At 35.5% G+C, this 17031-nt stretch overlaps 1 protein-coding gene across 2 annotated transcripts in view; it reads right to left on the reverse strand.

Moving 5' to 3' along the window:
- The window catches only part of MMP16 (matrix metallopeptidase 16), a 178043-nt gene that overhangs the window by 38699 nt on the left and 122313 nt on the right, over nucleotides 1–17031 (reverse strand). For both annotated transcript variants that reach the window (XM_065628035.1, XM_065628036.1), the window contains 2 exons: nucleotides 10092–10253; nucleotides 7001–7218 (listed from right to left, as the gene is read on the reverse strand). In XM_065628035.1, the coding sequence (XP_065484107.1) occupies nucleotides 7001–7218; nucleotides 10092–10253 (380 nt within the window). The remainder of the gene's footprint in view (nucleotides 1–7000; nucleotides 7219–10091; nucleotides 10254–17031) is intronic.

Here is a 17031-nt window from a genome sequence, read left to right on the forward strand (position 1 = left end):
AATTCAGAAGGATATTAGTCTGTAAGGTCAAGGTGATGCCTCAGCACAGCTGTTAAATCTACCTCTTCTCCCCAGACTGCATTGCAATACACATCATCCAAACTTGCAGTATGGAGATAGTCAAGTAACAAGTACCATCATGTCATGCAAAAAATGCTATGAGGAGAAATATTAATATGTGTCTTGCACGTGAGAGTTTATTTGGGTCAAGATGGTGTGAGCAATTACAAGCTAACAAGATGGTAATACCACTTGCGGGAGAAGAAACCCTTGTTTGGTACGCTCTTGAGGGGTCCACCGTCAAAGACACCAGTGTCTAAGGGATAGCTGCCCTTCTGAAAAATCTGAACCACATGTATAGTGGAACAGTTTGGCCTCAGAGGACAGACTGTATCTAATTAAAAGCAAAGCACGTATGATGGACATGAGAGGAGCTCAGTACCATCTGCTCTGCTACTGATCAAATCCTTCTACACCACATTGTTTGCCAATGAAAACATAGCTTTCTGGAAAAAAAAAAAGCACTCTTTCTTCTGACAATTCTAAAGCCCTGCTGAAGATACTGAGTCATGCATCCTGCTAAGGTTGAGTTTTTAATGGGCTAGTACATGAATAATAGGAATTTTATTATCCAGATAGTACAGTTCAAGTTGCTTACAAGCTTCAATAATATCTGATGCTCTTATAAATAAAGCCCTAATAATATGATTTTTTAGAACTTTCTATACATAATATTTGTGTGTGTACAAATATACCTGGAGGTTAGTAGGTGCTAGATAACAAGTATAGCTATGACTGGCTTGTCACCTTTCAAATGGACATAAAACTATGTAAAATAAAGTCCAAGACAATTTTTCAAAAGATGAGAGGGTAGAAGGACTTTTTAACTGATCTATTCTGGTACGATTATAACCCAGGTGATTATATACTTGTCTAAATTCCTCTGCAGCTGGATGGAATATACTACCTACTTTCCATAAAGTGATGAGCAGACTGTGCTTTCCATTTTAAACCTGTGGAATGTGCTAGCTAAAAAACCCTTCCCTAGCTTAGAAGCACACTAAAAAGTTTAGGTAACATTTGGAAAATATTTTTACCTCTGTCAGTGAAAGTATTCATTTATCAAAAATATACAAGCTATGACTTCTTAGTACTCCATCACATCCCTGTTTTATTCCTTCTTGACACCCTACAATTTGTTTTTATGTCACAAAACATCCATTCTGTGCACTTCTAATGGGCTTGGTCTACTGTGATACATTGAATCACCCATTATTTTTTTCTGCTTTCGCCTTCCTTTTCGACATATAACATGAATTACCTGAATTAAAGCAGCTCTCCTCCCTGATGAGTTCAAAAATGGTAAATTCTACCAGATTGTTCTTCCTAACATAGTGATATGAAAAGCAGGGGGAAAGAAGTCCACTCTCTGCAGATCTAGCTACTTCTGACCTCCTGTTCCCACTCTTTTACAGTGAGATGTTAAGTGGCTTTCTCTCTCAGATCCCAAAGTGTCTACTTCCACAGCATCCTCTGCTGAACTTTCCCAAGTTCCAACTGTCAGCCCAGACATCCACAGCATCACGTGACAAAAACCAGTTACACAAACAGACCAAGAGAGCTTTGAAAAAATGTCTGCTTTCAAATACGGTGGAGTCAAGTCTCATACTGTAGCTGTTTCTTTGTCTCTACTTGTTATTATTAGTATTTCTCCTCCGTGTCATGGATTTTTTATTAGACCTACCAGTTATGATTAAATAGCCAATGCTAAAATGCTTTAAAAATTCCTTATATGTTTACCGAACACCAAGAAACAGGGGTTTTTTTCTTTGTGTTTAACAGCATACTCTATACAAATACATAATTCTGAAAGGGATATTAAATGGCATCTATACAGTTATGTATGAAAGCAACTGCAGTCTAAACTAATGCCAAGGGGTAATGACAGTCTAATTGGCTTGGCTTCTTTGGCACGTCATAAATGTTTTTACAATGGTTCTTAGCAGATGAAGAGTCAGAAAACAAATTTCTGCAAGTTGTGGAGAAATTACTATAAAATAGTAAAACACAGCCTGTTAAGGCCTTCCTAAAATTGGTTCCATATTCTACCATCTGTAATGTTAACATTTCAGAAGACATTTCTCTGAGCTGTAACTGCTATTTGTCTGACAGAAAAGCTTATTCCTCTTACATTTACATTACATTTCAATAAACATCTTAGTATATGACAGCGGATAAAAATGCTGTTCTTCAAGGACTGAGTTAAATTTCCAACACGAATACTAAAAACATTATTGATTATATAAGATCCATTCATTTATTTCTTAAGCATTTAGCATTAAACAAAGAAAGGACCAGTGCAACTTCTATCAGATGTTTTTCTGTGAAGCAAAAACCTGGGTCACATAAACAAAGAGCAGTGACCTGTCCCTCTAACTTGCTGATCATGCAGGACAAGTTCCACACATTTAGTGCTTTTCTAGGTGTAACCTTTTCAAAAAACTAAGTATTTTGCTAAAATCTGTGAAACTTAAAGAGGACATTAAAAAAAACCCAGGATATTAACAGCAGTCACACAGATTGCTGAAGCAGAGCAAGAGGTAATTTTGTTGCCAAGGAACAACCAGCATACAAACACAAGCTATACATGCCTCAAAAATAACAGAATAAGCAACCATTGTTAATTATCTGCATCCTTTGAGGGATAATACATTCTGTGCAACCATTGGCTCCCTATAACATTTTTTTAACTGTGTGAAAGATTCAGAAGCTGTTAACGTAAGTACCTGTATTGACAAGACATTTTATATTACCTTTGAAACCGTTTTGCTACAGAAGACTGGAAAAGCAGTGTGAATTGCACAGAACACAGGAGGAAAGTAGAAATCTATGCTGTAAACTTCTTCACTAATGGATCTTTTCTGATGACCTTAGACAATGGGGTTCCTTTTCATGATGCAGTAGCCCTGGAGGTACTCTCTGGAGACTTTAAGGAGAAGACAGTATTGTCTGATACCACATATTGCTATATACAATGGCTGAGAGGTTCTTCCATTAAAGGCAGACAGTGTCATGCTACTCTGCACAACCTTCCCAGAAAAGGAAGAACAATTTGTTTTTCTCCATTTTCAGCCATTTTCTGTGTCCCAGGGGAGTTCTAACTAAACAGAGGGAGAAAATAACTAGAGAAAAGATTGGCAAGAGTGACAGCTAAATACTAATTGCATTCAGCATAAATACAGAAGCTAATTGAAATCTCAAGATAAAAACTTGGCACTCATGAATTTTGGCATAGAAATTTTTCTGTCCTGATGGTTGCTTATACCAATTCAAGCATGTATTAAATAACAGCAGTTACAAAAAAATGCATTCAATTAAGAAAAACTTCATACACTTTTAAAATACCAGTTATTGATAACTGAAACCAATAGTTACATTGCATTGATTTTAACTATATATTTTTCTATACCATACCATATCACCAAGCCTTATGGCTAGCAGCGCATTTTAAGAGCATCTAATTTAAGGAAATCAGGAAGAAGTCCTTTTGGGACAGAACATTTATATGTCATTAATCCATGTATATTTGATTAATTTATTTTTTCCTTAAAATCCGATCATTTCTACCAAAACAACTGATCCGCCAAAGTCTAATTTATTTGGTGATATTTGGGGAATCTTTAACAGGTTAGTTGCTTTAATTCTGTGTTTACTGTTCATGGCAGATCAAGAACATTTCCTCTTTATTTAATTTCTATAACCCTACAATTTTTTATCAAGTCTTACTAAAATTCTTACTTTATTAAGGTGATGGTAAAACAATAAAAAGGGATGGATAAGTGTAAATTCCATTTTCCCTCTAAGTTTATTGTTATCGTTTTACCCTGGATATATCCATTTGAGAATGTCAGATAGTCTTAAAACCACAGACAAAACTCATCAATTTGACTGAACATAGAAATTGTTTCTAATATTCTGATACTCCTTAGTATACCTAATAGCTCAACAGCCATGAGAAAACAACCTTCTTGAAATTAATATTGTTTGTAATCTACTACAAAAATCCAGTTTAATGTTTAAATTAGAATTTAATTATTAAATGGGCTGAAATTCTTCAACTCTGTGGCTAAGTTCCCAAGCAATTTCAAGGACTATTTAAACAAATTGAGCTCCTGAGCTTGAGACTTGCCCATGAGATAAAAGAGTGCCTATTTGCAATTTGAAGTTGGTACATGGCATACATGCCATTCAGAAGGCAGTAAAATATGCCACTATACAATCAATACAGACCTCTGGATAAAGAAAAAGAAAGGAAAGGATATCATTTGATTAGCCTTCAACTTTATTAATTTAACTCATCTGGGAACTATCCAGCAATAATTCTTCCAATGAAGGTAATAATTCCTCTTTAATTGTTTCCACCTGGTACAGTATTGCCATCAATCCCCACTTCTTCTCCATCTCTGTTCCTGGCTCTCAGCCCATCACTCCTGCCCTCCCAGTCTATCCTTGTACTAGCATTAAGGGGCAAGGGCAAAGAGGTTTGGTTTTTGGTGTGTCAGAACACAGAACCTCCAGCTTTGCTTCTTCCACTGCTGGATGCTTTGCCTGTATTCAGCCCCTATTCCTGTTTATACCATCTAAAAATGAATTCCTGTCCTGCTCCCTCTAGAGTCTGACATGCTGAGCTTTTCATTATAACCTGCTCCCCTGAGATTCACAAAGTAAGCTGAAAATTACTAACAAGTCCCGACTTTTCTAATTTCTTCTCCCCTTTCCTGCTCCTTTTGTACTCCTCCTCATACACCAAAAATCACTCCCCCCTGCCAAAAAAACCCCACCTCGAACGAGTAATGAAACTCCTTTAGCAGACAAAAATCTTCATTAGCAAATTAATGTACAAACCAGAAATTTAAGGCCTAGTAACTCAAGCATTCAAAGATACTCAGACAACAAAATCAAGATTTGTATACTTAAGGAAACCCTATTGCTCAATGTGATAACCCAAGTCATGCCTTGTCACGCTCCCAGGTACCCTGAGGAGAAAAGGAGAGCTGTGAGACCCTTAAATAAATTAAGAGCTGTGAGACCCTTAAATAAATTAATGTGGGCAAAGGCCATGTCTTTCTTCCCTTCCCAACACATTGCTTTTATGATTGCAGCACCTTCATTTTGGAGAGGCAGATTCTAAACGTTAAATCTGTAAACAGTCTGTTACTGGTCATTTTTCTCCGACAAGGTTTTACTGTGTTTCCTCATTAGGGTGTGGATCGTGAATGAAGTTTTAATTTTGGAACACAAATGCGGTTTGCATACTAGTAAGTATAGTAAATGTATAGTAAATATGTAGTGTTAAGGTAGTAAGCAGTAAACACTTTCAGAGAAAACCTAATTTTTATTTTCAATTAGAATGGGTAAGAGTGGTTAGTAATGGTAGTGAACCTATTTATCCAGGAACACAGACTTGGCTAGACAGGAATTTTTGTATTAGTGAGATAGCATTTCACTATTTATCAATTTATGCCTAAAATAAATGAGAATATGTTCTATTGCTCTTGAGGTGGATAACATGAGATTGAAGTAGGCATTTTAATATCCTGTTTAATGTCAAGTTAGAAAATTAGATTCTTCCTTAACCTTTGAGTTTCAGTCATAAAAAGACTGATGGTTCAGGACCTCCCCGTGTTTGAAAATATACCATATATTTAAATGGAAAGGGCTGACAGCCCCAGGGCTGGCAAAATCCTTAGCTGCTTATGGGAGAAATATTTCCTGCCCATTGGGTTGTGAAGGTAGTTCAATAATTTTGAATGAATTCATGTAAAGCTATTTGTACATATTTTTTTTTGGTATGCTAAAGAAAGTGAAAAGCTGGGTAGCATTGCTACTAAGATTTATCTGGAGTGATAGATTACATAAAAAGAAAACATATAAAGGAGAAATGGGTCCTATTAGAAAGGACATCAAAAGCCATTGAACTGGGAGCTTCATGTTTTGGGACAAATTCATTGCACTTCCCTTGTACTTACACTATTGCTGTACTGAAAAGTGTTACCTATTCATGCGAAAGGCCCTTCTTCTCTACCTATAATATTGAAGTTTAAAAGAATATCACATATTTACAAAACAAAGATCCAACACTTCCTATTGCTTAAGCAAATTTGACACACCCATAGTTCAAAATAATAGATTATCCTGTTGCTTTTTTTCTGGAACACTTGCACAGCACTACCTCTCAGCAAATTTGTTTAAGATTTAAGAGAGTGAAAAATAATTACTCTGTAATTATTCTTCAACATTCAATGCCTTCTGGAAACTATACTGCAGATCACCTCCTACCATAGCTTTGATGTCCACGAGAATTAGCAAAGTCCTTCTACCAAAAGATTGCAGTTCAGTTTGTTTATTTTGATTTATTGTATATACCACACTTACCATCTCAGAGCAAGAGGATGAATGGAAATAAACAATGACACATTTATAATAAGATTTTTGTGGCAAAGACCTTTACTTATATATTGTGGTTTCAGTGCAATCACAACACAATGACAAACTTCCTTTGGAAATTACAGATCTACTTGTAAAGTTAAAATTATAGTTTCATTGGGAAAAAAAAAAAAAAGAAAAAGTGTTGAAGACACAATATCTACTGTATCTCCGGATGTGGCTGTATTCCCAACAAAATCATTCCTATTATTCCTGAGTTAATTTACACTTTTTATGTCTCCATAACATGCAGCATTTATTTACCCTTACATTTTGAGGCATTACGGTTTCTGCTGACATGGTCATTTTCCCAAAATAGAACATTACAGCAGTACTCTGCTAGATGTTTAAGCCATGTGTATGTTTATTTTTTAATTTATTTATTGAACTTTCTAACTGTAAGCAGACTGGGAAAGTAGAGTCATGATGAATGGGAGTTTGCTTTAAAAAAAAATAACCCAACAGTATAAATGTAGACATTGGATGTAAAATTGAAAAATTCACAGCCTCCTACCTTGAAAACAAACATTTCCCGGCGAAGAATAGCCAGAGTGTTGAAGTTCCCATCACAGATGTTAGGCTTGGCTCCAGGATAGGTAGGTTTGTCACCGTTGGGTTGCCGGGGAGGTTTGGGTTGCCTGTCATTCTTCCGTGGGTCTACTGGAGGGACTGAACGATGTGGGGGCACTGTTGGCAGAGGTCTTGTTGGTGGTGGGATCCTGTCAGGAGGACCTTTAAAAATAGTAGCAGGATGCAATTTACATGCCCACCAGTGGCACTCAAAGAAGAAATACACAACAAACACCTGCTAATCAGTTCAAATCCATCAGTGGACGGGGAATAGAAAAAGTTACCTAATGTACATTTTCTATGCTGCTAAAGGGTATAATGAACGACTACCATAAACCAATGCATGAGTAAACAAAATAATTGTTTCATTATCCAGAATTTTCCTTCTTTATTGGAGCAATGTTCCAATAAAACGTGCAAAGGATGCATAATCCATCATCATTTCAGATGAGAAATAATTCATAGCACCTATTTCCCGAGTAAGAACCACTAAAACAGAATCATTGCCTATTGTAAAAAATAAAGGAAAACAAAAAAACCTTTTCCTAATAAGATCATCAGCAGTGAATAGGTTTTCAACCCATATTTGTAACTTCCACCCATCAATTCACATGTGCACATACGTGGCATTCTGGATATTTCCTAATGACCCAATTTGTAGGCCCAGTAATGTCATGTGCATTAGTGACAGGACATTCCCAGCTTTCCCCAATGCCTCTTGCTATGTATAGGAGCTCTTGAAATGGCACTTAAAATCCTAGGCATCCACATAAACAAACCCCATAATTCACATGTTTTCTTCAATATTCTGAAATTAATTCTTATTTTAATTTTTATTTTCCATTGAGTCTTATAAAGCTAGATACCCAGTAATTAAAAGAATTGTTCTGAGGATAGATAGATCAAAAAGAACTAAAGTGAAAAACTAAAACTCTGTATAGTCTTTTTATAACATTTTTCTTCTTTCAAATATATTTTCTGTCATAATATACAGAGTTTGATAGCAGGTAAAATCACTATCACACTCATAATTTTTGTATCTGAAAGTCAAAAGGCCATCCCAGACAGATACTGTTTATAACCCTAATGGAACTGAATTACTTGCAATAGGTGAAAATACCTTCTTTTTTTACCAATATTACTATGTTTACTTTTATTTTCCATGAAAAAAAAAAAAAGAAGTTTCACTTGGATCAGTAAGATTTCTGGAAACAAGATGAACACTTTGATTTTGCTCATTCTATTTGGGCACCTCTCCAAGTCATTTAAATACACAATCAATTTTGACTTTAAAAAATAAATATCATTTGCATGACCAGCTTCAGAAAAACTTTTGAGTAGTAAGACAACTCTAAAACTGTATAAATGGCATTTGAATTTCTGCAACTTTTTCAAAAAATGTATACTTTTTAAAGAACAAGATGGACTATGTAAGGAAATATTAAACTTGCCAAATAGTTGTCATACAATGTAATAAGGCATTTATTTAATTCACAGTTTTAAGGTTTGTGACATTTATAATTTACAGCTAATAATGGTGTTTCAAGGAATACTACAGACCAAAGTAATTATTTTAATAGATGTGACATTTTTATTGAGGCATATGATTCCAGATCACCTCTTGATTTTAAAGGGAGCAAAGGAATCAGTTTGCAGTAGCTCATGTTGGAAAGTTTTTAACCCCAAACCAAAGTTTTCATATGCCATTTGGTGGTGATGTCAGATATTACTTCCCAGGGGTAACATATTTCTCCTAATGTATAGTCCACAGCTGTTAGAGCTTAGCAGCTAGTTTTCAGCAAAGTATTCTTGTCTAGCCCATAAGTCTAGACTATCAACTTATGAGGTCGTGAGAAACAACCTTCCTTCCAGCTAATCACACAGCAAAAAAAACCCAGCCAAAAACTTGATCGGTCAATCACTATGTAATTGCTATTTATGCTTTATGAAAGTATATATCAGTGCTTGTTAATGTAATATTTTAAAATTCTTTTTAACATAAAACACCATGGAGGCTGCAGAGTTCTAGTTAGCAGTACAATAATTCTACACGATTGCAATTGTCCTTTCTAGCAAAGATAAACAAGGAATAGCCCTGATAATATTCAATATAAACCTGACTCTCAAACCTTTAAACTGAAAATAATACTGAATCAAATACAGAATTAATTGGGGAATATTAAACAAGTTAATTCCAAATGATATGTACTGGATACATAGCATTAACATACAGATACCACAGATTTTTCGCTGTAGGAGAAAAAAATAAAATATATTTTTAAAGAAGAAAAAAAATACTACTTAACAGAATCTAAGTGTTTAAAAGCAAGACCAAATCATGTCTTTGGAAATGTAAGGAACAGTCATATGAGAGCTAGTGTTACATTCAACCCATAATCAGAATATTTTTTTTATTTCAATTACCTTGCCTTGTCAAATTGAATTCAATACATGCAGAATTTATTTACATCACATGTGTCTTTTATATTAGGGCAGAAAAACCCTAACCCAACTTAATTTAAAGAAGTGGGCCTTTTTCCCTCTAGGTAGCTCAAAGTCTTGGGCTGGTAATAACATTCTTTTGAGATCAATTTGCTATATTTATCACAAGAAAGGGTTTTTCTGGGACAACAAATTTTGTATACCCAGGGAATTTTTTAGAATTTTAACTCATAAATTGAGAAGCAATCAATTTGTCCAGTTACATGAGCTTGGACTACTGTGGAGATAAGCTCCTCATGGTTTTTAACCTGCATTTCTTAATATTTTCGTAGTTTGGATTCCTTTTGCAGGTATTTTCTGTATGACTTTTTAAAACACTTAAAATTACTATTCCAGATGAGTGCAAATTTGAATGCAAGTTGTGAACAGTGAGAAAAAAATAAAACAGTATCAAAATCTTTGGCCTACTCATAAGAAGACCTTTGGTATAATAATACACTGACAAACTCTTTTAGAGAGGTGGTATGGACAGGCGGACTTCAAATGTATTCTAAAGTGAAAAAATTATGTTACTTAATTAGAGTATGACATACCGTATATCTTCTGGATGCCCTGTAAATCATCATTAGGTAGTTTGAAGTTGTCAGTTTCCATATACTGGTAAAATGGAGCCATGATTGCAGTGGGATCATTAGAGTGCTCCAAGCCCAGAGCATGTCCCAGTTCATGCACTGCAACTAGAAACAGATCATTTCCTATGAAGAGAGGAAAGGGAAAAAAGACCTTTGAAACCATATGTATAGTAACAGAAATAATACAAGTGGAGGACTCTGCATTTGAAAGATATCTTCACTGAATTTGAATTCTACAAGGTAATGCTCAATAATGAATCATAAAGATAATGTGGTAGCAAAGGCACCTTTCCCTTTTTTTTTTTTCACAAGGAAACAATTATTGTTACTTATATGATCCTCTTAGAGATATCATAATCCTTATCTTTTTTAACTGATGTACATGGTTAGTGAGGGGTTCAAGTGTCATAACTCATGTCTAGGCTTGTGCACAATTTGCGACTTGAAGTTGATGCGATAGTGAACCTGAATAAAAATGCTTGCATCAAGACATGGTTCCAAAAGAAAAATATCCCTGCTGTGTGTGGTAAACTTCACAAATTGAGGACTACCTACTTAGGACAAACCCCATGGGGAACTTAGTCATCCAAGTGCTTGTAAACAGACCCCTGCTGATTATTTGCAGATGTTGTCCACTTCTGAATAATCATAACTGAAATCCTAAGGAGGAAAATGTGGGTGTTGCACTATCCTTCTCAAAATAGGATGCCCGTATTTATGTCATTGTGTAATTCCCTTATAAGTGTAGTTGCTTACTCAAGCATTAGAACTTCTTCATTTTTGTAGGTCTAAAAAATAAAACAACACACTTATGTTATAGACAGATATAACTTTTTTGTTATTCTCTTATAAAAAAAATATTTTCATTTTTTATTACAGGATATTGAGCACAAGTAGAAGTTTTCACAGGAGAGGTGTGGCACAACAAGCAAAGCACACACAAACACAAGTCAAAGCTAATTGGATTATTTCTATTAAAAAAATCAGAGCTGGACCTCTATGGTATTCATTTTGTCTATTTTTATTAATCTGAAGCTTAGTTCCGCTTAACTTTCTATGAGCTTTTTGCACAGATTCTGTGTGTAGTCAACTTGTCATACAATAAGACTTTGGAAAAATGTTTTACATTAGGAGAAAGATTCCAGTCACTTGGAGAGGGTCACATCCAGGATATTGCTCATTTTCACCACCTATGGATGGGAAGAATCATCCTCCAGAAGTGTGTTCCTGTCCTACTGACAAGAGAAGTATTCTAGATCAGAATCTTATGTTGAATATCTAACTTTTAGACGTCCGGACTGAAGTGAAACAGGTGCCACCTACAGTAGGTAGCTTCTTGTTGAAATAATGGAAGGCATATACTGTGGCCTAATAGTTGTATATTAGAACAAGAAAACGCTCAGTGGTAACTCCTCCTGTATTCTGTGAATTCCTTGGAAACAGACAATTATTTTCCACTGCTGGCACTTGATCTGGAACTCTAAGTACTATTACAATACTGAATAATAATATTAAAAAATTGAACTTAGCAAAAAAATTTATATATACATAGGCACATAACTTTAGGGACATACTTAACAGGATTTCAATTTTTCAAGTATTTCTTCTTGTTGACACAAAGAAATAAGCTTTCTCCCAAGTATATATGAAAGGGGAAACACTTGGCAGTAGATGTCTTCATGAAGTATGGAGCCATGCTGATGTTTGTAAAATAAATGTTTGATTGAAAGTGTGGAAACAGTCACAACTAAAACTATGTGCTTAGTTGACAGACTCTTTTCATGTCTTTCTGATTCTTAACCCAGAAATATGAAAACTAAATGCTCTTGCTCTTTTATTCAGTACAGTTGTAAAGAAAAATAATCTCTCTCAAAAATTAATATGACATAATGTGTTTTCAGAAATGAGAAGAGTTTATCCTATAATTTATGTTATTTCCAGATGAAATATTTTCATGACAATATTTTTTCTTGGATGTGGTTCTTTTTATAGTAAAGCAGATTCTCAATGGGCTGTCGTAACAGGTTTGATAAACTTGATTGTCCTGATGATTAATGCTTTTGATATCTGAATCTGCCCTTCTATATAGAGTCAAAGCTGATCTTGACATTATCCCATATGAATGAGCTACAGCTTCTGTAGCTAACCTCAGCACTGGAAGTGATGCACAGGAGCAGCTCCATAAAGGTTTTCATTTTGCACTCATAATGGAATAATTAATATCATTTTTAAAAAGATAGGCTTAAGATAGAAAGATATGAAGGAGGAAGATATTACTGTACTATCACTATTGTACTGTGACATGTCTCACTATTTTTCAAAGCTTTTCTGTGTTTTATGAAAGTTAGAGTTCTAACCCAGGTTTATTAGAATGAAATATTTATTTAGCTGACATTAACTCATATATTTAAGATGCAACTATATTTTGCTTCTCAGACCTTGTGAAAGGCAAATTTGCCTCCTAGACTTGTGCTTCCTACATCACAATTAAAAACATTAACCAGTCTAGGTCCTGTATTAATGATCATACTAATAAGTTGGCCACAGTATTTACTGAAACATTTTCAAATGGTTATAAATCAATAATATCTGATTATATTACCATTATTAGGCTCGTCAGTATCAGTAGACCAAAAAGTGCTTCACGTGTTGTATTCAACTTCTACTGTTTGAGGTAGAATAGAATAGAATAGAATAGAATAGAATAGAATAGAATAGAATAGAACAGAATAGAATAGAACAAAACAAAACTATTTCAGTTGGAAGGGACCTACAACAACCATTTACTCCAACTGCCTGACCAGTTCAGGGCTGACCAAGTTAAAGCATGTTGTTAAGGGCATTGTCCAAATGCCTCTTAAACACTGACAGGCTTGGGGCATCTACCACTTCTCTGTAAGAAGCCTGTTCCAGTGTTTTCCCACCCTCTCTGTAAATAAATGCTTCCTAATACCAAGTCTGAACCTTCCCTGATGCAGCTTTGAACCATTCCCACATATCCTATCACTGGATACCAGGGAGAAGAGCTCAGCAACTCCCTCTCCACGTCCCTTCCTCAGAAAACTGTAGAGAGCAATGAGCTCTCCTCTCAGCCTCCCCTTCTCCAGACTAGACAAGCCCCAAGTCCTTAGCTGTTGCTCACAGGACATGCCTTCCAGCCCCTTTGTCAGCTTTGTTGCCATCCTCTGGATGCGTCCAAGGACCTTCACATCCTTCTTAAATTGTGGGGCCCAGAACCGCACACAGTACTCAAGGTGAGGCTGTACCAATGCTGAATACAGTGGGATAATCACCTTTTTTGACTGGCTGGTCATACAGTGTTTGATGCACCCAAAGACGAGATTTGAACCTCTAGGCTACCAGGGCTCACTGCTGACTTATGTTGAGCTGCTGTCAACCAGCACCCTCAGATCCCTTTCTGCTGGGCTGCTCTCCTGCCACTCATCTCCCAATTTATATAAGATCCTGGCATTACTCCATCCTAGGTGCAGAATCAAGCATTTTGACTTGTTAAATTTCATTCTATTAGTCATTGCCCAATGGCAATTGTAGGAAGTCTGGGAAGTGAGCTTATTACAGTTTCTAAAATTTTAAGAAACTGAAGTTAATAAACAGTCTTGGAAGAATCTACTCTTTCTATTTGTGCCAGTTACAGTGCATGAAGAATCAATGCATCCTTTAGTTATCAGTCTTCACTGGGTCCTCATAAAGATCTCCAGGAATTTCCATATTTTGTTCCATGTTGACCTTGAAGGGATATGTATTACATAGTGAAGGGGAAATAAATAAAACACAGTCATTTACTGACACATCTTTCTTCTGAGATCACAATGAGCATATGGTAGAGTGCTACCAAAGTAGTACTTCTAAATGACAGTGAAACTATGTCAAACAACAGGTATTACTCAAGGGGTAACTGTTTCTTACTATGCCGTTCTCCCCATGTCTTTTGGGTAAGGGTGATTATGTGGGGGGGGGGGGGCGGGGAAAATCAGCCGAAGTCTAAAAGGGAAAAAGGCAAATGGACCATGAAAAGAAATTTCCAGCTCCTGCAATGCGACTTGTAGCCATCAGGGGAGCTACTAAATGTGGTAAAGACAGAGTAGTCCGTGAAGTGAGTTAATAAGTGGGGAAGGGAGAAGGTCACAGGCAGGAGTTGGAAGAATAATATTCTTGCCTGAGGTGACAGTGATTGAACAGGGAACATATTTTCTACTTATAGTCAAATAGTCCCATTATTCATAACCATTTCCATCAAGAGTCATGATTGTCTCCAGGGCATCCTGAATTTAAACTGACCCAAATAACTTAGTGCAGTTGAAACTGAGGTTTAAACCAGTTCAGGATGTGTTGTGTGAGACCAATACAGGTAGGACTTACTACTGTCTTAGTTTCCAGCTTTTTTCCTTTGCATACAATTAGATTTCTCCAATCAAGCAACAATTACTCAGTCTCTTTTTGCTTTCAGGAGCAGACTTGCCTTGAGCATCTCAATTTTACTGTAACTAGCTACTGAGGGTGCAGAAGGATAAGCCTTAGTGCTCGCTCTTTCTCTCCAGGCTGCACAGAATTGTACTTGTGACTGCAAGGTTCCTAGTAGGCCAGCTTCAGTTCCTTGGCCAGTGGTCAGATGAAGGTGTGTAAAGGCAAGTGAACATTCATACCTGCTCAGGCTAACTTTGTTACAGTACTGACATTGGAGAACAATTAAAAAAATATTTTCAGTACCCACCATTGAAGTAGAGACTCCCAAATGATTCTACATTTCAGTATATGTTACTTAAGTGGAAACATATATTTCAGTCCACTGGGCAAAATGACGCACCATTGCAAAACTTTAACAAGTCATGAGTAACCATGAGTAACAGAGTTAAACTATGTATGACTATGATAACTTTTAAACTAAAAGTTGCCACTGAAGGATATACGATGGTGAATATTCATTGTGATAGTCACAGTTACATCTTGTTATATTTATCTATAGGGTAGTAGAGAAACATTGCAAAATATTTCACAAGTCGAAAACTTGTGTATCTCTGTTCTTGTGTTCCCCATTAGCATGGAGATTTCGAATAGAATGGATATAAGCTCAAAAAGATTGTGATTGTTTTCCTTATTTTATCACAGGTTTGATTTCACAAGGAAAAAAAAAAATAGATACTCTGTATAGAGAACTAAGACAAAATGATTATTTTTATACTGACAGTTTCCTCTGAGGCTGTAAACTATTTTAGGCACTAAATCTGCCTGACTTTACAATCACTGCCCAAACTCCAGAATATAAATATGTATTAATATATCAAATATTCAACAGCCAGTTCTGTGGTGTATGGGGAACTGTTTCTGTGTAGCTAATATATACACTATTTTTTATGCCTACAGATAAATAAAGCTAATATGTTCGTCCACAACAAGCTATTAAGAAACCCTAGTTCTGAAGACATTAATTCCTGTTATAAATGGTTTGTGAGCTTAATTTGTAAAAGCAATACTCTAATGGCATAGCAAGCCTTAGATTAATCACTTGGCCATCTTTTTGATGCAGCACTAAATGACACCACAGGGCATGTCACTTGGTTCTTCTCCTTGGCATGTGACAGTAACTTCTACAACACATTGTGAGCTCAGGAGTTGTACATTATTTAAATGTCATGTGACCTCAATTTTGAAATCTTTCCAATCCAGAGAAACCAAAAAAAATCTAGAAACTGAATTTGAAGTGACAAACAAAATGGAAAACTACAAAAATGCTTTATACGCGGGCATACATTGTTTCTTCCAAAGATTATGGCACCTATTTTTTCATGTGATGCAGACAAATGATTTCAGATTAAATCCCTATGAATCTGAAATGTAAACCTGTACGAGAAAGACTTCTGTTACAGCCCTATTATCAACAACAGTACCTGAAAGTCAAGTTTACAGTTCATCAGAAAATATACATGTTACCCATGAACTTGTGTCTGATGTATTTAGAGTTTACATTTTCATTATTCTGTTCATTCCTACCATTGACTCACCAAACCAATGCTGCTATTTCCAGCTGGCTGGAATGCTGCAAATTTTAGAGAAAGATTCTTAATCTACATAGCATACAGAAAGAAAAAGAAAAAGGAAACAAAAAGAAAATAAAGATTTTCTCTCTTTGTTATTATTATTCTTTCCAGACAGAATTTTGAACTTGCTATTTCAACAGTCAATGACAAAAGAAGATTCTTTCTCTCTTTGACCTTATTGCAATACAGTGGAATTGAGCATATACATTATGTATTCACTTACATAAGCACCATGTATGCATCCATATGCTGTACAGAGAGAATATATAGACTTAAATAGAAATCATAGGCACATATATATGTATTTGCAAACAGGAATGGAGGTATAAGCAGTTCATTATTTACAAAGTATGTAGTAATATAATCCATGTATAATTTAGTATACCTACACCCCCATGTCTATATTTTTGAAAAACTATTCTATTTAAAACAGACCAACAGATTAGTGTGAAATTTAAACTTGCTTGCTTTAAATTTGACAAGGGGATATTCCTATAGTGCAAGACTGTCTTCAGGTGACTCAGTGATCTTTGCTGAGATTTCTTAGGGACACGTGAGTTTAGAGGGGTGTATTCTAATGGTTCTGCATATTGTGGGCATAATTTAGATGAAGTCAGGAGCCTGATAAATAACATTTTGAAAGAAGTCCACATTCTTTTATAATATGGATCAGCCTTTACTTTAGAATGCAAGGACATGCAAAAGGTAAGAATTTCTGCCTTACTACTTACCTTTATTACCAAGTATATTCTACAACTTTCTAGTAAATTGCTTTATGTATTTTACTTAATGTATTCTTAGTATTTTTTCTAAGAAAGTATGGGCGTAAGGATATTTCAACTTTG

The sequence above is a fragment of the Caloenas nicobarica genome, chromosome 2, assembly GCF_036013445.1.
Source record: "Caloenas nicobarica isolate bCalNic1 chromosome 2, bCalNic1.hap1, whole genome shotgun sequence".
NCBI lineage: Eukaryota > Metazoa > Chordata > Aves > Columbiformes > Columbidae > Caloenas > Caloenas nicobarica.